The sequence below is a fragment of the Myotis daubentonii genome, chromosome 1 (assembly GCF_963259705.1).
Source record: "Myotis daubentonii chromosome 1, mMyoDau2.1, whole genome shotgun sequence".
Classification (NCBI taxonomy): domain Eukaryota; kingdom Metazoa; phylum Chordata; class Mammalia; order Chiroptera; family Vespertilionidae; genus Myotis; species Myotis daubentonii.
The window spans coordinates 140,570,676-140,592,035 of NC_081840.1; the positions used below are offsets into that span (position 1 = coordinate 140,570,676).

Sequence of the window (21,360 nt, forward strand, 5' to 3'; positions counted from 1 at the left end):
TTAGTAGAATCAGGGAAATTATGGCTCTTTCAGTTTCCAGGAGTTTGTGAGAACCAAGGCAGATAGGAGCGGAGGCCTCATGGGTCAGGGTAAGGAGAACATGGACGAGAGCCCCCAGAGAAGAGGCAGGTTGAAGACAAAGGCTAAAGGGGCAGAGATGAGGGGATCCAGTGTTCATGTATCAAAGCTTTGTTGGTTCTGAGGTCATTTGCCTAGGTATCTCCTGTCTCATATTCCACTGCTAATATCAGTGTTTCTATGTTCTGCAAATATGCAGCTCCTTTGAGAATCTTCTGTGGGGTTTCATGTTTCCTAACTTTAGAGAACCTGGATGTGAAAAATTCTCCTACCATGCTCTTCCCTTTTGCTTTTCCATTTAGAGTCCTCTACTTTGCAGGTGGGGGAAATGTGGGGGGAAGAGGCTAAAGAGCATGGAAAACATGATATTTAAAACAGTTTCCTACAAAATATTATTTATAATCCTTACTTCAAAGCATTCTGCAATTTTCCAGAAAGAAGTCATGTTTTTAAATTAATGCACATGTAAAATAGTATGTAGCCATGTATTGAAGTCATGGAACCTAATGCACTATTAATTAAGCTATCAGGAATCAAGAATGCTTTTAAGCCCTAGATACTAAAAGGTGGGACTAATTTGTAGAATCATGATTCTTATACTTGAATTTAAAAATCAAGCCCAGTGCTTCAGATTCTCTTCTAAAAATTAACTCATATGAAAACTGTGTTCCAATAAGTAATTGTAAAGTAGTTATAAGTTTATATGTTCATTTATTTATGAAATGATAAGGATGATGAAAATAATAATTTGAAACGAAAATTGGATAATTTAAAAAATGTTTTGTAGAAACTTTTATAGCAAGTCCTTAAAATGTCATATTCATTTTAATATCGATCTTAAAATATTCTTTTATAGCTGTGCAATGGAGGATCAGTGACTGATCTTGTGAAAGGATTTCTGAAAAAGGGGAAAAGAATGAATGAGCCCATAATTGCCTATATTTTACGTGAAGCACTAATGGTAAGGCAATTTAAATTATTTATGCATTAATTATTTGAGGCATTTCTCGTTAAATAGAAAGCGTGGATCCTATTTTTAGAAAAATAATACATTAGAATTTATTGATGCAAGAGTACATATGCAAAATCTGAAATGTTTAGCACAACTAATTTCTTTTTTCCACTGGAAATCTACCCTCCTTGTGTCAACAGAACCTTGAGTTCTGATCTCCTATGTATATTTCTGAGATTGTGATTATGATGAGATAGATAATGTGTATTTTTTACTAAGAGTTAGGTTTTTATTTGCCATTATTTAAAACTAGTAGCCCGGTGCACAAAAATTTGTGCACTGGGCGCGGGGCGGCACACGGAATCCCTCAGTTATTAAACATTTATCGGCACAACACTGACCACATTGGTGGTGCTGGTGGTCTTGTCAGAATATGTTATATTATGCAGATGAAAATCTGTTTAAACAGATTTGATGTAGATATTTTCAAAGATGGAAGAATTCTCCCTGTGAACTATTTTAGTTGATTCAAATCTTCACTAATTGTCATCATTGCAAAGTTTTCGGTACCCATATGGATTGCTGGATATAATAGGTCATGCGCTGTCCCTGTCCTTTGTAGCCTTTGTCACCTTAAGGACTCTAGTTTTCCATTTATATGTTTAAGTGCCAACCTTACTGGCTTAAAAATGTAAGCTTTTAACACTGCTCTCTCTGTTCCGTGTCCTTCTGATGAAAAGTGGAGTTGGGTTGCAGCACAGGAGAGAAATTCAGAAGGGGAATATTGAAGTAATGACTGCAGTCGGAGAAGAGGGAACCTATTTCCCTGGCCATAGGTGCTGGCGCCCTGGACCACAGGGCTGGCAGCTTCTCCAGATGGCTGCAGCCTGGGACCTCGGGAGGGTGGCTTGTCCGTCTCCTGGGCTGCAGCCAGCCCCAGGTGCTGGCGCCTGGATTAGGATGGGCGGCTTCTTCTTCTGGCGGCTTCTTCTTCTTCTGTGCTTCCAGGGAGGGCAGTCAGTTATGTGTATATGTGTGTGCATGCAAACATAGGCATGTACATGTATGTATGTGGAAATCTGCTGGGCAAGTCAAAACCATAGAAGAGTTGCCCCCTATCTCTTGAATCTTCCAGAGATATCCCCCACTTTTTTATTCTATCACTACTGGAGAGTCAGTATTTGCAGCCAGCCAGCCAGTGACTCTCTCTGTGTCTATTTCTGACTTCTTCTTTCCCTGTCTGTCTTCCAACCCCTAATCATATTTCCACCTGGATGCATCATTTTGACTCCCAATATGCTGTATAGAGAAGGAGTCAGGATGCTGTCTTCCCATGAATAGCACTCAGTAACAAACCAATTGCATTTTAGTTGGGCAATGCCCCTACCCACCCTTCAAATCCCTTCCACCATGCATTTCTGTTTCCCTTTTTGTTTGTTGGATTGTTCTGCTGCTCCTTCTCCTCCCCCCACCACCCTTGGATCATAATGTAAAATTCTTTTACCATGTCAAGAAATTATTAAAAATACAGGTACTTTGGAAAAAAAAATACAGGTACTTCTCTGAACACTGGTGGGGGGGGGGCGGGGGGGCGGGAAGAGGCCGCTGCTGGAGGCCACCTCTTCCCTGCCCTGCCCGGCCTCTCTGATCACCGATCACTGGCCAGGGAGGTTGGGGGAGGGGGCCAGGGAAGAGGCGGCCACCGGTGGCTGTTTCTTCCCTGCCCTGCCTGGCTTCTCCGATCACCGATCACTGGCCAGGTGGGGCAGGGAAGAGGTGGTTGCTGGCGGCCGCCTCTTCCCTGCCCCGCCTGGCTTCTCCGATCATCAGCCAGGGGGCGGGCAAAGGCAGCCCCGGTTCTCCAATCACGGGCCAGGGGGCAGGGCAAAGGCAGCTCTTGCCTGACACCTGGGTTTCTGATCACCGTCAGCGGCAGGCGGCTTCTTCCATCCTTCCCCTTTCGCCTCCCAGCATTGTGCCTACATATGCAAATTAACCACCATCTTTGTTGGCGGTTAACCGCCATCTTTGTTGGCAGTTAATTTGCATATTGCCCTGATTAGCTGATGGGAAGCATAGTGAAGATACAGTCAATTACCATGTTTGTCTATTATTAGATAGGATAAGTATATAAGCATTTTCTTTTATTGAGATCAACACATTTTCAATAAAATTATTTAATGAGAGTTAAGGGCATGCTCTGCTTTTTGGAATTTTTATATAGCCCAAAATGAAAGTGATATAACTTGATATGACTAATTCAATATTAAACATTTAAGAATGCTTGAATCTTAATTTTCACTGTGTTTCTTACAGATTTTGTACAAATGCAATCATCTGAAAATGTTTTTGTTTGATGCTTTTTCTCTTTTCTTTTAATATATTTTTATTGATTTCTGAGAGGGAGAGAAAGGTAGAAACATCAATGATGAGAAGGAATCATTGATCTACTGCCTCCTACACGCCCCCCATGGGGGATTGAGCCCTGCAACCTGGGCATGTGCCCTGACCAGGGATGAACCTGGTTCATAGGTTGACACTCACCCACTGAGCCACACCACAGGCTGGTGCTTTCTTTAAAAGGAGATATTTTCTACCTTCTAGGGACTTCAACATTTGCATAACAACAAGACCATCCATCGTGATGTAAAAGGAAATAACATCCTGTTGACCACAGAAGGCGGAGTTAAACTTGTAGATTTTGGTAAGTTTTATTTGAAATTCATGAATACTGTGATACAACTTGATCATTAATATTAGCCTTGCTTTCTAGGCATTGAAAGTAGAAAAAAAGGCTGTATCTCCTTGAGGTTAGAAAGTGCAGGTTTTTAAACATTTGGCAGATGAGAGATTCCTTGAAGAGTGACTTTCACGTCAGCTAGCTTGTGTCCGTACACCACTGTAGCAGTGTGTGTGGCTGATTCTCTAAAATGGATGGCACCCCATTGATTATCCTACACCTAATCCCACAGCCCTGACTAGTAATTGCTTTACAGATGGGCATGTGCCCAAATCCAGTATTTTGAAATCTTCAAAGGTCTCTGGGAAATTTTCTTCCCTCCTAAGAAGGAAGCACAGGGGAAGACGGTCTCCATTTTCCTCCAGACCCTCTGTGTCTGTTGTGATGCCTGTACTGCTACAGGCACCTTATTAAGTCCTGTAGTGCTTCATTCCAAGTGGAAAGACAACCCTGAGAAAGGCAGAGCTGAGGAAGGGAAGAGCAAGGGTCTTTGATGATGTAATCCAGCCCTTAAATTAACCAACTTTGGAGCCTGCCCTAGCTTTGGACCTTTTTTCACATGAGATAATACATTTCCTATTTACTAATAAGCCAATCTGGAGTTTCAGTTTCATAGCCAACCTCTCTCATTTGATCCCTACTCATACTCTAATCTTGTGAGGGTGAGCATAATTATTCTAAGATACCTCAGTATTCTCCCAGCATTCTTCCCCTGCACTCTGGCTGGGTAAGGTGTCCTTCCTTGTGCTTCTGTACCTAGCATATGTCTCCATTTTTGTGTTTATCACATGGAATTATAATTATCTCTTGGGTCATAGAAAAAGATACTTAGAAAGATAGTTAGATGGGTCTTTGAGGGGTGGGACTATGTCTTATTCTAATGCTTTGGATATTAGTAGTTCAATGAGTGATCATTGAATGAATCTTCCTTCATTTTGAATTTGGGAAACTGAAGCTTAGGGAAGTCCATTGATTAACTTTAGAAATTAATTGTTTTAATATCCATGTATGTAGCTCTCTGGCTGATCCCAGAAATGAATTTCAGACTATAGTCTCTAGAAAGAAATGGATGGATAGCATATCCTTCAGACAACCATGTGTGTTCCTCTTTTTTCCTCAGCTGAGCTTTTGAAAACTACCCAGCAGCTGTGAGTTTGACAGTTAATTCCTGATTAATAAGTTGGATACAGCTAGTATGTGTTCTAGTTGAGTTCAAAGCTGTGTGTTTGACAATCTGGCTGGGTTATAATACTAATAAAAACTTGTGCCTGAAATTGAAACACACACACACACACACACACACACACAATCAAAACACTCTTCACTATTCCATAGGCAGGTCCCTAACTTTACTCTAATAGACCCAAATGAAGAACTTAATATTAAACTGGAGATTTCATAAATTCTCTTGCTCTAAAAAATGGTTACAACATATATAGCCTAGATGGAAATTATTAAAACAAGTGTAAGTAAACAGCTTCTCAGGCATGAAAGAAAAACTTGGTAAATTGAGAAATGCAGCTTCCTGGGATACCCTCTGAAATAATCTAGATTAAAAACATATACGTAGATAATTAATAAGATGACCTTTGATGTGATCCTATATAATAAAAGCATAATATGCTAAGTGTCCGATCGTCCAGTTGGCCATTCAACCAATCAAAGTGTAATATGCTAATGATATGTTAAGGCCACTCAACCACTCACTATGACATGCACTGATCACCACAGGGCAGACAGTCGACCAGTCGACCAGTCGCTATGACTTGCACTGACCACCAGGGGGAAGACGCTCTGACCTGTAGGTGAGCTTGCTGCTGGGGTCTGGCCAACCAGGACTGAATGAGACAGGCCGGACATGCCCTTCCCCAGCTGGCCAACCTCTCTGCGTCCCTCGCTGGCCCTGATAGTGCACTGGTGGGGTCCCTTGGCCTAGCCTGCACCCTCTCACAATCTGGGACCCCTCAGGGAATGTCAGAGAGCTGGTTTCGGCCTGATCTTGCAGGCCAGGGACTCTAGTATTGTTATAAAGTAGTCATTAAGTTGGGAAGCTGACAAAATGAGAGCTTCTGCTTTCGATTAATTGACTTAAAGACATAACTTTTAGCAATAATTAGAAAAGAAGGCCCCTGCCTATTAAATGTGTTCCTAGATCTGATACTATATTTTTTGTACACAAGATAATGCATATATTTCTAATCTCCATGGTAAGAGGACAGGGATTCCATTCACCTAAAATGATGTGTACGTTTTCATATGAATAAAAACCTGAGGATGGAGGTACATGCATAATGAAATTCTCAAGGGTAGAAGGAATAAGATATGGTAAGCCACAAATTGCCGAATCAAACTGAAAATTAATGTCCTCATTTTATGTTTAAATCAAATCTCAGAGAAGGTTATAGCTGAATGTAAAGGTTTTAGAATACATGTTATTTGAATTTCTCACCTCAGAAAATATACAGTTAGCTCATTATTGGGTACTGAAGACCTGCACTGGGATGGCTGCTAGTCCTCAAAATATCCAAAATGGAACTCCACCACCTCATCCATCCCTTGAAGTCTGCTTTCTATCAAGAGTTTCTTGTCTTAGAAAGTCACCAGCGTCTATTTTGCTGTTCAAGCCAGAAATCTTAGGCTCGTCCTTGAGACTTTCCTTGTCTCCCCCTCCCACACCTACAATTAGTCAGAAAGCTCTGTCTCTCTAACATATATCCTCAGATTCCATCTTAATTGCTCCTTCCCGGTCTTAGCCGTCATCTCTGACCTGGGCTCCTGTAGTTACACTTTGCTGTACTCCCTGCTTCTGGTCTCACTCTTCCTTATGGTCCATTGTCCTCACTGCAACCAGAGGGGCCCTTTCAGGAAGTGCATCTGGTCCTGCCACCCTCTTGCTCAGTATTCTGTTTAATGGCTTCCTCTAGCCCTTGGGAAGGGCTTTACTTCGGGTCCTCTGTGCTGGCACACAGTGAGTGCTGAATGATCCATACCTTTGTTATACCCCTTAGTGCTCTCTCCAAAGAGCAAGGTCAGCCTCTTCCAGTTCCTTACATGTGCCCAACTCTTTCTCAGTCAGGGCTCTGGGACATGTAATTGAGTACTTCCAAGTACTTTTGGAAGTACTTAAAATTTTATCCACATGCTTTCCTCTTTTGCCTATCTAAACATATGTCTCACCCCAGTCTGCTTGAGGCACCTCTGTCTGGGGTGAGATCAAGGTTTGTTCCAGAAGGAATGCAAGAAAGTAACTGTAATAATATTCAGTTTTTTAACATTCAAGAATAGGAATTTGTAGCAAGACCTGGCTATCTCTTGAGAAAGTTCTATGTAAATTGCTCTAACTTTTCTTAAGCATATGGAGAGAGAATTCCCAGGGACACACTGTTGAGTTTCACATAAGAGAGAATGGAAACGAGGGAAACCCTTTCCAATGCTGGGGTAGTTGTGGAAAGATGGAACAGAGAGAGAGAGAAAGGGGAGAGTGAGATGAGCTTTTAAAAGTGAAGATGACAATGAGGCAGAAAAGAGCTCTTACCGCACACGCCCACCGCTGCCATTCGGTGTTCCGGAGGAGGCCGCTGCCCAGTCTGCCCCAGTCCAGCTGGGGTGAGCCACATTGTTGTTGCCTGAGGTGCAGAGATTAACTAGAGGAAGTGCTCAAGTTGAGCTTCCCCAAACCCTTACCCTTAGTTTCCAGAAACCCCAAAGTACCTGAGAATCTGGCTGGAGAGCTTCTAAAGAGGGTTCTCAGGAAGGGAAGTGAGGCACAGAGCAGATTACCTGGGCCCAGTCTGCATAGGTGTCTGAGCCGGACCTCACAGTGCTCTGAGCTCTAGCTAAAGCCACCCCAGCCTTCATCTGCTGGGAGGAACTACAGAAAGCCCTGCTTGCGCCAAGAGAACAGACCGAAAGCTCACCAGATACAGATATTAGCATTGGAGGCTAGCTGGGCCCCAAAAGGCAGGCAGATGAAGGCCCATGACTCTAGAGCAGGGGTCCTCAAACTTTTTAAACAGGGGGCCAGTTCACTGTCCCTCAGACTGTTGGAGGGCCGGACTGTAGTTTAAAAAAAAAACCTATGAACTAATTCCTATGCACACTGCACATATCTTATTTTGAAGTGAAAAAACAAAACGGGAACAAATACAATATTTGTATTTGCATGTGGCCCGTGGGCCGTAGTTTGAGGACCCCTGCTCTAGAGAGTAGATACCCACCACTCTCTTCTTTATGCCCACAAGAAGTTATAAGCCATCCCTCATCCTGTACGGACAGTACCATCTTCTGGAGAGATGAAGGAGGAGGGACGTCATCTGAGAGATGGAGCAAGCACACTTTTATCCAACAGAGATTGAACTCTATCTGAAAAAACTAAGCTTCACTTCCCTCCCAGCCAGTGGGTAGTGGCATAGGGATAGACCATAAGAGTTATAGGCAAATTGAAGAAATTACAGTTTCTCTGTATATGTAAGTGTAGTGTCATTAAATTTTATGACCAATTACAAGCATGATGCTTTCCCTGCATAGAAATCTCCCCTCAGCCCTGCACACAGCTAACTTCATTTTGCCAGCTGAGTGCCACCCCAACACCCTATACTGTATGTAGCCATCCAGTTGTCATACTTGATTGTAATCATATGCTTAATTTGACCACCTTCCCTGCTAAGCTATAAGCATCATGATGACTGTGTTCTCCCTCTGATCCATCACTTTGTCCCTAGAACCAAGCACGATACTGGCACATTGAAAGGGCTCAATAAACACTCATGAATCAATGAATGAATGAGAGGTAGGATTTTCTATACAATGTTGTGGTCTTGAGAAAGCCATTTAAAAACTCCAAGGACATTATTCTGCTTATCTACAATTATAAAAAAGGTAGACCTCACAATTGATTGCTATGAAGAGTAAATAGGACGATACAGATAAAATTACTTAGTGAAATTACTGACATTATACAATTTTAAAATATCTGAGCTGTTACCCTTGATATGGAATTGTAATTTCATGTAGCCTCTAGCTCGGTGTTGTACACAAAGTAGTTACTCAATAAATAGTAAATACATACTTTATTAAATAGTTGCTAAATAATGAAAGTTTGAGTTCCTAAAAGATGTGCCTCTTTCTGTTTCAATACATATGGCCCTTTGCTAAAGTAAGGTCAGTATTACTTTAAATAGCAAACTACTATTTAATTACACTAAAAGTGAGATTCAGTTTGGTAATACTAGTTAAGAAAATCTTTTGATTTTTTGCTAACTAAGTGGATACGCTTTTACAGAAAACCACCAGACACTTCCGAGACCAGAAAGACAAGTGAGCTTGGAAATGTTATTAATGAAATCCATTAGCAGTCACTGGTGTATTATCAATCAAAAAATAATATGACCTCCCAGGAGGTAAACCCCTTTAGGCAAGTCAATTAATGTCAGAAAAATCAGTCCCTCTCTGGAATAGAAAAATGAGAGACTATACTTGAAGGGCGGTTTCCAGTTCTCATTTCTGTGGATTTCTCTCTGTGGAATTTCATTTCTAATAGGAGAGTTAACATTTCAATACAAAAGTACACCATGTACTTCTTGTGATTTATTTATACATTGTTCTTATGACAGAATATTTTATGGCTTTAAATCTCTTATTACTGACAAGCCCAAATTTAGACTAAATCCCCAATGAGTAATGTAGGTCGAAGAGAAGTTGTGATTTTTTTTTAATTAAAACCCACTTTTTAGCATCAAGTGAGGCAATTGCATCTGAACTTTAAAACTTGGAAGTTCCTTTTCTTCCTTTCTTTCTTCCTCAATAATTCAGAACCATAGCCTTTAGGTGGGCAAGAGCAAGCATGAAAGTGCATTGTGGTGTAGCATGTAGGCCTAAAACGGGTGAGGAAGACATCCATGCCGGAGGGTGTGGTAGTGTCTTGTTGAGTCTCTGAGTGGGACAAGATGAGCATTCACCTAGGAGGAGGAGGGGCCCAGTCAGGCTATCAGTTGAGCTAGGTAACAAGGGCACCTGTGTTGCAGTCAAGATGGAGACAGATTATTTACATAAATAGGGCTTCACACAATCAGGAAAAATTATGACAAGGGGAGCCAAGTTTCTTACTGTTAGAGAAAAAAATGAACCCAATGTTGTTGGATTGGAATTGGAGGTTTTCAATGTGAACTTGTGATTTTTAATATGTATAGAGGGATATAAAAATATGTCAACATTAAAATTTACAACAACATGGATGGACCTTGAGAACATGGTCCATTGTGTGAAGTGAAATAAGTCAAACAGAAAGCTAAGAATTATGATTTAACTCATATGTGGAATATAAAACTGAAACTTATGTACACAAGAAACAGTGTTGGTGGTTGCCAGAGGGAGGGGGTGGGGGAAGAAAAGGGTCCTAATATGAGGTGACAGGAGAAGATTTGACTTTGGGTGGTGGGCACATGGTCCTATATACAGATTTTATAAATTAGTAATCCACACATGAAACCTATATGTTCATGTAGACTAATGTCACCCCAATAAAATTTAAAATAAAAAAGTGAAAAAAATGTTTAATAAAAAATTAGGAATACATGTATGGTGTGTGTGTGTGTGTGTGTGTGTGTGTGTGTGTGTGTGTGTTACCTAGATATTTCTACTAAGAGGGCTTGCAAGCATTGATACCCCAAAGCACATCCAGCACCTAAAACTTGGTTTTTAAATATAATTCTCAACTGGGAAGAAGTGGAGATTTTTGGAGAAGAGCTGATTTTTAGGGCTATAAAGATGAACCTAGGCCTTAGTGTCCCAAAAAGTAAGGCAATGCTCAAAAAATGATAGAGGCATGTCAAAAGGACACAGAAGCCAAATTGAAGCTATTCTCATTGATCAAATCTGGGAGCTTCAAAATAATGATAATAATGGTGGTAATAGTGATAACCCATTAAACTATACTTTTACATACTTACATACATGAATAACTGAATGAAAAGAGGCAAAAACCTCTTACAGAAGAATGCCAACTAATAAATATTGAAGAAATAATAAAATTGTTAATTTGGCAACTATTTTAGTAAGAATTAATTTTTTATTTGAAATAGGATATTTTACATCGTTTCAAAGGACCTCTGCACAAAATACTTATCTACAAAAGAAAAAGAGAAACTTTATAGGGAAAAATCCTGGCAGACACAAATTTAATCAAGTGATCAAGTGAACACAAATAGTATTTGAAAAAAATGAAAATCATGTAATTCCTGATAGGATGCAGTGAGAAGACTTTAGTATTGTTTCGTTATATTCCTGTCAAAAATATTACCACGAGGGAATATCTGACAAATACACACACAGGGACATTCTACAAAATAACTGCCCTGAAATCTTAAAAAATGTCAAGGTTGTAAAATTCAAGGAAAGATGAAGGAACTTCTCCAGATTGAAGGAGACTAAAGTGTCCTGACAACTGAATGCAGCACATGCTCCTGGATTGGATCCTTTCATTGTAAGGGCATGTTTGGGACACTTGGTGAAATTTGAATGGTGTCTGTAGATTAGATGATAGGAAGGTAACAGTGTTAAATTTCCTGACCTAATTAGTTGTGTTGTGGGTATTTAACGGAATGCCCTTGTTTGTAGCAATTACACACCAAAAGTATTTGGGGGGAAGAGTCATCATGTAGCCCACTTACTCGCAAATGGTTCAGATAAAAGTTACTTGTACTTCTTTTGCCAACTTTTCTCTAAGGTTGAAATTATGTCAGCATTTTTTTTAAAGTTATGGAGTAGAGTTGGAGACTTAACACAGGTCTAAAGATGTGTGTGTGTGTGTGTGTGTGTGTGTGTGTCTAAAGATTGTATATACATTTGATTGTTGAATAAATCTTGAAAATTTGAGAGCTAGTGAGTGCTTTATAGAAAAATATGTGTTGGGAGGGGGAACAACCACATTTAAAATATGGCAGAGCTTTAGAACTTTTAAAATGTTTTTTTTTATTGATTTCAGAGAGGAAGGGAGAGGGAGAGAGAGCTAGAAATATCAATGATGAGAGAGAATCACTGATCGGCTGCCTTCTGCATGTCCCTCACCATCCCCCATCGGGGATCAAGCCTGCAACCTAACCTGGGCATATGTCCTGACATGGAATGGAACCATGACCCCCTGGTTCATAGGTTGACGCTTAACCACCGAGCCCCTCAGGGCAGGCAGAGCTTTGTAATTTTCATTCCTATATGATTAATATTTTATTCAGCTAGAATTTGATTTTTTTACTTTGGGGAAGTAACCTTTACTTGAAAGAAAAGACATTTATAATTATTTTTTTATATAAAGCAAAACCATAAATGGAATCTCTTTTAGAGTTTTGTAGTTCCAGCTGAACTTGTGGGCTCAAGTATTCCTTGAGCTGAACATTAAGTTGAATTAAGCCAATCAACCTTATAGATAATGTTGTAAGGCTTAGTCAAGGGGGTATTTCAGTTGTAAGGACAAGAAACCCAAAGTAGCTACAGAAGGCCATCTCAGATAAGAACAGGACCAAGGGGACTGAAACAGAGACAGGAGAATAGAAGGCAAGAACCTTGACTGCTTTTTGCCTTTTTGTTGTTAATCCTCACCAGATTTTCACTGATTTTTTTACAGAGGAAGGGAGGGGAGAGAGAGGGAGGCAGGGAGGGGACAGAGAGAGAAGGAGGGAGGGAGAGACAGACAGAGAAAGAAAGAAAGAAACATTGATGCGAGAGAGATATAATATATCAACTGGCTGCCCTCTCTCAGGGATCAAACATGCAACTGAGGAACATGACAATGACTAGGAATCAAACCAGAGACCCTTCAGTCTGCTGGGTCAACACTCTAACCACTGAGAAAAACCAGTCAGGGCCTGCTTGTTGCCTTTTGCGCTCTCTCTCTCTCTCTCTCTCTCTCTCTCTCTCAACCAAATCTCTCTCCCTGCTTCTCTTTGCCAGTCTACAGACCAGTCTCTGGAGTTTCATGTTGCCCATCGAGCCTAATAAAAAATACAGCTTCAACCTTCCAAGTCTGTATGAATAATCTTATTGGTTCATTGCCAACAGCTAACTGACCCAGATTTTTAGCATCCCAAGTCAGAAGGGATTTGGAGTGGGAAAAGGAACTCAGTTGAACCAGCTGGGTCGGATATCCACTTTTAATCCAATGAGCCATGCCTGGGGAATGGGCTGATATGGTACAGTCAAGCCTCCTTGGGCCTGCCTATTCTGCAAATAACTGAATAACGACTTTTAAAAAGAGGATATGGAAAGGGAGAGACAAAGATATTTTCTAAATATTCTAGAAAATATTTTTTCTTATGGATGTGCATTGCCTTATATTCTGAAGATGTACAAAATTGTAGTTTTTAATTGTTGAAATTAAATTATATAATGAAAGTGCACCAAAAATTATATTAAGAATGGATTTCAGACATTTCAAAGTTTTTATTTCGTAACAGATAAAAGGAAATTTTACATCTAGGGATTTACCTAACACAAAAACAAACTGTAGAAATTTTAATAAGAACCAAGTATTCCTTTCCATGGTGTGATAACTTTAGGTGAACCAAAAAAAAACAAACGTTCCTTCAAAAAAAAATATTGCTTGATATTTAGAGAGGGAGGTAGGGAGAGAGAGAGAGAGAGAGAGTTGTCAGTTTGTTGTTCCACTTATTTATGCATTCATTGCTTGATTCTTGTATGTGCCCCGACTAAGGATCAAACTCACAACCTTGGCATATCGGGATGGCGTTCTAACCAAGTGAGCCATTCGGTCAGAGCCACTTTTCTTACACTTTTTAAGAATCATCTCTTTGCCTCCTCAGTCTTTCTCATTGTAAAATAAGTGTTTGGACTAGAACTAAATGATTTTAGTCTGCAGCTTAAAATTTTAATTCCCAAAGAGCTTCGAGCAAGTAGATTTTTATGGTGAGTCAGGAGACAAGACAATGGGGGAGGTGAATGGGGAAGAAAGAAAATGAAAAAAATGAGATAAGATCAGTGATGATAGTGTACCCTAAGTGTGGAGTATTATATATACTCAACTCTCTGTAACTGAGATTCAATACTATGTATATATGCACACATGTATACAAAGGCATACAGAATTGAATGGCACAGACAGCTCTAGGTGCATAGTTCATATGTTCAAAGCCAAGGAGAGTGCAGTGAGCAGTAATCTTGATGCCTTTAGAGACAACACTATACCATGTCCATTATAAAATCTGAGCTGAGTAATAAAGAAAGGGAAAGATCTAGTGCCAGGTGAACTGGAGAGAGGACGAATCATTTGGTATATTAAGTACAGGAATGTCAGAAGATTGATTATATCCCTTATATGCAAAAGGTTGTGTGAATATGAATTTCCTAAAGAGAAAGTATAAAACTTTTATGAAAATCACTAAGTAGATTATAACCCAAAAGTGATAAAGGATCATTAATGTATTCAAATCTCCTAAATCAACAATGAGAAAACAAAAGCCTGGCCCACTGTGAGAGGGACCTGAACTATAACTCCAAGGCTCACCTAACCTCCGCTAAGTCCCTGCTCTGGTGGAACAGGGCAACCTGAGACATCTCCTGGAATCAGTGTCAGTTCAGAGTTAGTGCTCAGTAATCCCAGAAAAGCCTTATTATTTCCTGTTTCCTAGTTCACAGTCACCCTGGGAAAAGGCCATAGGTCCCTTTGGGGAAGGTTGAAGAAAGATTAATATATAACTTTTGGCGGTGTGCTGGGGTTCTTCCCTAAGGGGTTGACCTCCCCTTCATGCAAGTGTTTCTGGGTTTATAAAGGACATGAAGTCTTGGACTTGATTGAGGGGCCATGACTGTCTGTTTTGATGACTCCAGATAGACTTTTGTTCACTTAACTTAGAAGTATTTTACTTACACAAATCAAGTAAGAATTTAGTAGGCTTCCCATCTACAACTTTTAGGAACATCGAGATCCCATAGGCAATACAACTGGTCTCTGCAAGTCACACTCTTCTGATTACTGCTTTGACTCTGCTGCCCATCATGGGAACCATGTCCACCTTGCTTTTGGCAAACGAGGGTCACCACTTGGCCCCCGCCACCATGTGATCAATTATTCCCAATGCATTGAGCTTTTCCTCTTTAGTTGCAGCAGTTCCAATTATAAGTTCTAGCCTACATAGATGAGTGATAACAGAGCTCTTCAAGGACTATGGGTCTCCCCTCAAAAGTTATTTCTCACAGTTCTGTTGAAAGGTATGGCCTATGAACCCTCCCATGTTGGATGATAAATTCACTCTACCGTTCCACTCTTCCTAAGCCTTTGAATCCTTTCCTGTAGACTAAACCAATGTAGTCCAGGTATTTGAAATTCATGTACTGGGAACCACTTTTGGTCCACGTCTGGGTCAACCAAACAAACCGATAGATAGCTTTTTTAACTCCCCAAGCTACAATATTAATTGCAGTGTCTCTGCTTAGGAGCCCCATATCAGTAAATTGAGTCGGATCCAAATTTATGTTCCTTCCACCCTTATCCTACACCTTTGCTGAACATTCCCACACATATTCTCTGAATTTCTGTATAAATCTGAAAAATCAAGTTGTTCTTTGTACTTTTGTATCTCATCTTTAGGGCCCTCCTGGGACTTGAGTCTGGTTGTTGGTTTAGAGGCAGGGAGATGACGGTTAGGGTGGGTCCTAAGAGAATAGATGTCTTCTGGGGCAACTACGTCAGAGGAGGCATTACAGTTTCCTTAGTCAGTGCCAAGTTAGTCTCTTTTGATGGGGATAGAGAGGTTCCCAATTGTACCAGCTAAGAAATGTATCATAATTTAGTAGTTCAAAGTCCCCAGCTTCACCAGGTCCACATCCTAATGTTCAGGATCCCATTCCTTTCCAATCAAGGCCCTCACTTTAACAGTAGACACCCTGTGAGGTTGGGAAATTAATTTGCAATTCAGCCACTTGCAAGATGAGATTCTGGGTTTGGTTTTCAGCAATCTCAGCTCTGCAGCTACATGAGAGAAGGGTCTCTCTCAGGGCAGGCATAGTAGCTTTCAGGTCATTTTGTAGCACTGGGAATTTGAACCCCTGAGCTCATCCTTTTCTTTCCTCACTTTGTCCAGTGACTTTAGAAGCAAACAGCCAATCTCATTATACTCATTAGTTTGACAAAAATGTTTAAAGAGGTCATATAGATGGTCACCCTGAATTGTATCTCCTGTAGGTGTTTGGTTACAAGTATCCAGTGATGATGTTTTGCATATTTCTATCACCACATCATTCATGGACTATCAGTGCTCTTTCCTACTGGAAATAGTCGTTAGTGTCTTTAAATCTAATCAGAATAGAAAGCCAGTTCCCGAAGCCTGAGAACCAGTTCAGAAAACTCATCTTTAAGATTCTGTGTCTCTAGAACCACTCTCAGAACCAAAATCAGTATTAGGGTTCTCCAGAGAGATAGAATCAACAGAATATGAATGTGTATATGTATAAATATAGAGAGACTAAGTCTCCCTTATGGGAGAGACTCATGTAATTGTGGAGGCGTGGCAACTCCAAAATCTGATGGTAGGCTGGCAGGTGAGGACCCAGAGAAGAGTGGTGGTGCGTCCAAGGGCAATCTGCTGGAAGAACTTGCCCAGTGGAGGTCAGTCTTTGTCCTACGAAGGCCTTTCACTTATTTAATGAGGCTCTCCAAATGTGCCAAATACTCTGCCTCACTCAAGTCCACTGATTTAAATGTTAACCTTATTCAAGAAACACCTTCACAGAGCCTGGCCAGTCTGGTTAAGTGGTTGAGCGTTGATCTATGAACCAGAAGGTCGCGGTTTGGTCAGGGCACATGCCCTGGTTGCAGGCTGTATTCCTAGTAGGGGGCATGCTGGAGGCAGCTGATCCTGATTCTCTCTCATCATTGATGTTTCTCTCTCTCTCTCTCCCCCTCCCTTCCTCTCTCTGAAATCAATAAAAATATATTTTTAAAAACATCTTTACAGACACTCCCAAAATCATGTTTGACCAAATATCTGGGCCCCGTGGCTCAGCCAAGTCGATGCATAAAATTAATCATCACACTGTCTTAACCTCATCAAAGAAATGAGGATATTAGATGGTGTAACAAATTTCAGGGCTCCTCTTGTTGGAAAAATTCTGTATTTTTATAACTTCAATTCTTATTCCCACAGTGTTTTGTTTTTTAACAAACAAACCCATTGTCTTACCTTTGGTCTCTTGAGATGTCAAGGGTCTTACTGGATGGTTATAGAAAATCAAGTTCCCTGAAACTTTCTGGTCTGTTTGAACCATATTGGAAACCCACACATGGGGTGTTTGTTTTGAGTTCCTAAGACCCTCAAAGATCTTCTGACCGCAGGGATGAAGCCTGCACGTTTATCTCCCTAGAAATGGGACTAATGCAAAAGGGAACAGATCTGCTGTACAGCCACCAAACCACCCAGGATGCCTTATGGAAGGGGCTTAAAATAGCATGACAGTTCTCCAGCAGTGTAGTCAAGCAAAGGGCTGAAGAACCATTAACATAAACCTCCTTCATGTTCCTGTGGCTTTAACTTTAAATGGACTACTGATTCTAGTCTTTTTCTCTTCAGCCCTGATCTCTTTCTGGCCTCCTGTTCTTTCTATATCCTTTCATTACCCCAACTTTCTGCCTGGAATTTTCCACCCTTTGGCGTTTTCTCTCTTGAGATGCTTATGTAACAGTTTACTTTGGTGACTTATTCCATTAGTTCCTCTCTGGACAAGATGATTTCCCTAATCTCCTTTACATCCCAGGGCTCCTGAATTCATAATTTGGATTCCTGTTGCCTCTTAAAGTCATTTGTGTCAATCATTTCTTAATAGAATTTATATTTTTCTACCTATTAACTGCTTTCCTTGTGAGAATTTATACTGAATCAAAATGCCATGTGTCCTCAGGAAACTCATTTTTCTCTCCAGTTGAAGTTTACTACTCTGAAAATGAACATTCCTGACCATTAAGTTGCCTTCTAGCTCTGAAGCTCTTTGTCTGTCTTAGTAAATGATCTTGAGGTTTAACAGTCATTGAAAAAGCAGTCAGCAAATATGAAATTTGGTAAATGACTTCCTCTGTCACTTTCACAGTTGGGTGTCTGTCCTGTTTCTATGTGACAATCAGCCAATATTCTCCAACTCATAGGTTTCTTTCTTTTTTGTTTTTTATCCTCACCTGAGGATATATTTCCATTTCTTTTTTGAGAGAATGGAAGAAAGAAAGACAGAGAGAAATATCGATGTGAGAGAAACACATCGATTGGTTACCTCCTGCGTGAGCCCTGACCAGGGCCCAGGCCGGGGAGGAGCCTGCAATCAAGGTACATGCCCTTGACTGGAATCAGAATCGAACGCAGGACCCTTTGGTCCACAAGCCGATGCTCTATCCACTGAGCCAAACCGGCCAAGGCATAGGTTTCTTATTCTACTTTTTGTTGTTGTTAATCCTCATCCAATGATATTTTTCTATTGATTTTTAGGGAAGAGAGAGGGAAAGACAGAGAGAAACATCAATGTGAGAGAAACACATCAATTGGTTGCCTCCTGCATGACCCCTGACCAGGGCTGGGGCCAAGGAGGAGCCTGCAATGAAGGCACGTGCCCTTGACCAGAATTGAACCTCGGGCCCTTTGGTCCACAGGCCAACGATTTACCCACTGAGAAAAACCGGCTAAGGCTACTTTGTCCTTTTTCACTTATTTTTGTTTTTCTTTCTTCATAATCTGGGTTGAATGTTTGTTCCCATACAGCATGAGACTCCAAGAGCATTGTGATTCATTGCCCCAGCACTCCTTAGAGCAGTTGTCTTTGAAGGGAATGTCAATCAATACCAGGGTGTTTGCAAAATATTATCGGAGTGCAGAAAGAAATATTCATACCTTATTACAGTTATTTTAATATCATCCTTTATAATTATCTTCATTTTACATTTCATAATGTCTATATTGATATGCTAGTACAGTGAGCCTTGACTTACGAGTGTCCCAACTAACGAGTTTTTCGAGATACCAGCCGTCTCTCGGCCGATTTTTTGCTTTGAGTTGCGAGCTAAAATTCGGGTTACGAGCCAGCTTCAGATACCCCACTGCTAGTTGGCACAGCGAATGTCACAGTGAATGCCACAACATCAGCCCAGCATCACGTGTCTCACTCGTTCACTTTTTGATTTGACATACGAGTAATTTGAGTTACGAGCTCCGTCACGGAACGAATTAAACTCATAAGTCAAGGCCCCACTGTAGATATTTAGAGAATTGTCTTTATATCTATGTACAGTGTACTTGTTCAAAAGTTTTTTTACTGTTTAGGATGTGTGATTAAAGGCTTTGGAAGTAAAACATTTGCTCCTTCACATGTAAAATCATTAGGGTCTTGTATTAGGCAGGGTTCCTTGGCTGTAAGCAACAGAAGCTAACTGACCAACTGTGGCAAGAACTGAAAACAACACTGGCTGGCTTGCAAAGTCAAGGGAAAAGGCGGACCACCAGCCTCCTAGGAAGGGAGCTGTGGCAGCCATGGACCTCACAGGCAGCCTCACCTGGTCTAGTCCCTAGAGCCCTGCCATTGGTTGACTCAGCTCGAGTTATCTCCTTCCCTGAGAGTCTCCACTAAACAGTCACACTTCTAAGACAGAGAGCCTGAATGGTTTACCTTTCGTCAGCATCCTTTCATAAATATCTGCTGTGAAATATTTTCTGCCACCTGTGTCTATAAATTCAGACGCTGAGACATGAATACTTGCTGAAAAAATGCCAATTAGGATGACATAACTTTCATACCCAGAAAGAGAAAAAATGTAGCATGTGATTAGCCTAAAATGTTATTTTTCTGCCAGAAGCAATACTTCTGATATTTTACTTGGTTGTGGTTTTTTCCTTTCCCTTTCCATTTTGATTATATGATATTTGAATTCTTAAACTATTTTTATGAATTTGAAACAAAAATATTCACAGAGTCAAATATAATTTAATTTTTTTGTAAATAATTATAAACCCTTAGATTATATTTTGGTAAATTTAGAATCAATTTTAAATTAAATTGCTTTTTAAATCCTTTTTTTCGTTTACATAATTAATTGTATATCGATACTACTGTGAAATTCAAGCTCATTGACTTCTGCCTTTAATTCATAGAAAAAGACAAGTTAAAATGTTTAGAATTAAATTTAATTTTTCTAAAAGTGGAATGCCTGGAGTAGAGGTAGAGGATGTTTTTTGGAGAAATGCGATTCAATAAGTGCTGATTCCCTTTCTTCAGATAGTCTGCTAGAAAATATTTAATGGAGAACCTTCAAGCACAGGTTAGAAAATCTCCATTGAATTTGAAAAATGATTTAGTGAGGATTTTTTTCTGTCAAATAAATTTCTTTATAGGCAAAATTTGAAGGCCATAGATGAAGTCTGTTTAGGACAGGGTTTACATGTAGATGGAGTAGGTCATTAAGGGATGCAATTAATGTAGAACCAAAACATACTACCTGCCCCTTTGCTCAAGTACATTTCCACCAATGAAACGCCCATTTGGCTGAATTTCATGATAAATGTCTAATGTCATCTTAAAGCAGTGGTTCTCAACCCTCCTAATGCCGCGACCCTTTAATACAGTTCCTCATGTTGTGGTGACTCCCAATTTCATTCTTACAAATTGAACATAATTAAAGCATAGTGATTAATCACAAAAACAACATGTGTTTTCCGATGGTCTTAGGCGACCCCTGTGAAAGGGTCGTTCGACCCCCAAAGGGGTTGCGACCCACAGGTTGAGAACCGCTGCCTTACAGGAATCAAATGTATCCAATGTTAAGTTTCTATTAGTGCCTTTGTTCTATTTGGCTTGTACCTGGAAAGATAAACATCCAGAGCCTAAAACAAATGTGACGCCTGGGAGGTACTTTTCAAACCAGGGAAACCAGGGAGTGGAAGCCCAGGATTTGGATCTAACCCATCAAGTCCAGAGGAGGTCAAGGGACGCAGCACTGAACAGCCAGAAGCAAGTAACCAGGCCCTGTGTGAAGAGCAGGAGTTCTTGCCGTTAGTATCACTCTCCTCTGATATTAAAGTGCGAGGAGAGAGACTTCCCTCCTAATTTTCTTAAGGGTCAGTTCTGATTATGTCTAACCGGTTGGAAGTAATGGGATGACATGATTGAAATATTTGGTTGTACCTCTTCATTGTAGTCCTTTGGTTTATATTCCCTCTCAAAGAAAAGAACAGATTCTACTAATGGTGCTGGTTTAAATAGATGCTGTTAATTTGAAACTTCCAGTCACCCCCTAGTCAGTGGTCGGCAAACTGCGGCTCGTGAGCCACATGCAGCTCTTTGGCCCCTTGAGTGTGGCTCTTCCACAAAATACCACGTGCGGGCGCGCACGTACAGTGCGATTGAAACTTTGTGGCCCATGCACAGAAGTCATTATTTTGTGGAAGAGCCACACTCAAGGGGCCAAAGAGCCGCATGTGGCTCGCGAGCCGCAGTTTGCCAACCACTGTCCTAGGTGAATGCCACCATAAAATACTTTCAGATTCACCAGAAATTGATAGTGGACAGAGGGAGGAAGAGGGTAGGAAGCATACCATTTAAATAACAATTACAT

At 40.5% G+C, this 21,360-nt stretch overlaps 1 protein-coding gene across 1 annotated transcript in view; it reads left to right on the top strand.

The window, feature by feature from the left end:
* Positions 1–21,360, top strand: part of MYO3A (myosin IIIA) — a 213,019-nt gene that overhangs the window by 14,449 nt on the left and 177,210 nt on the right. The window contains exons 3-4 of the mRNA XM_059660968.1: positions 935–1,039; positions 3,635–3,734. Coding sequence (XP_059516951.1) covers positions 935–1,039; positions 3,635–3,734 — 205 coding nt within the window. The remainder of the gene's footprint in view (positions 1–934; positions 1,040–3,634; positions 3,735–21,360) is intronic.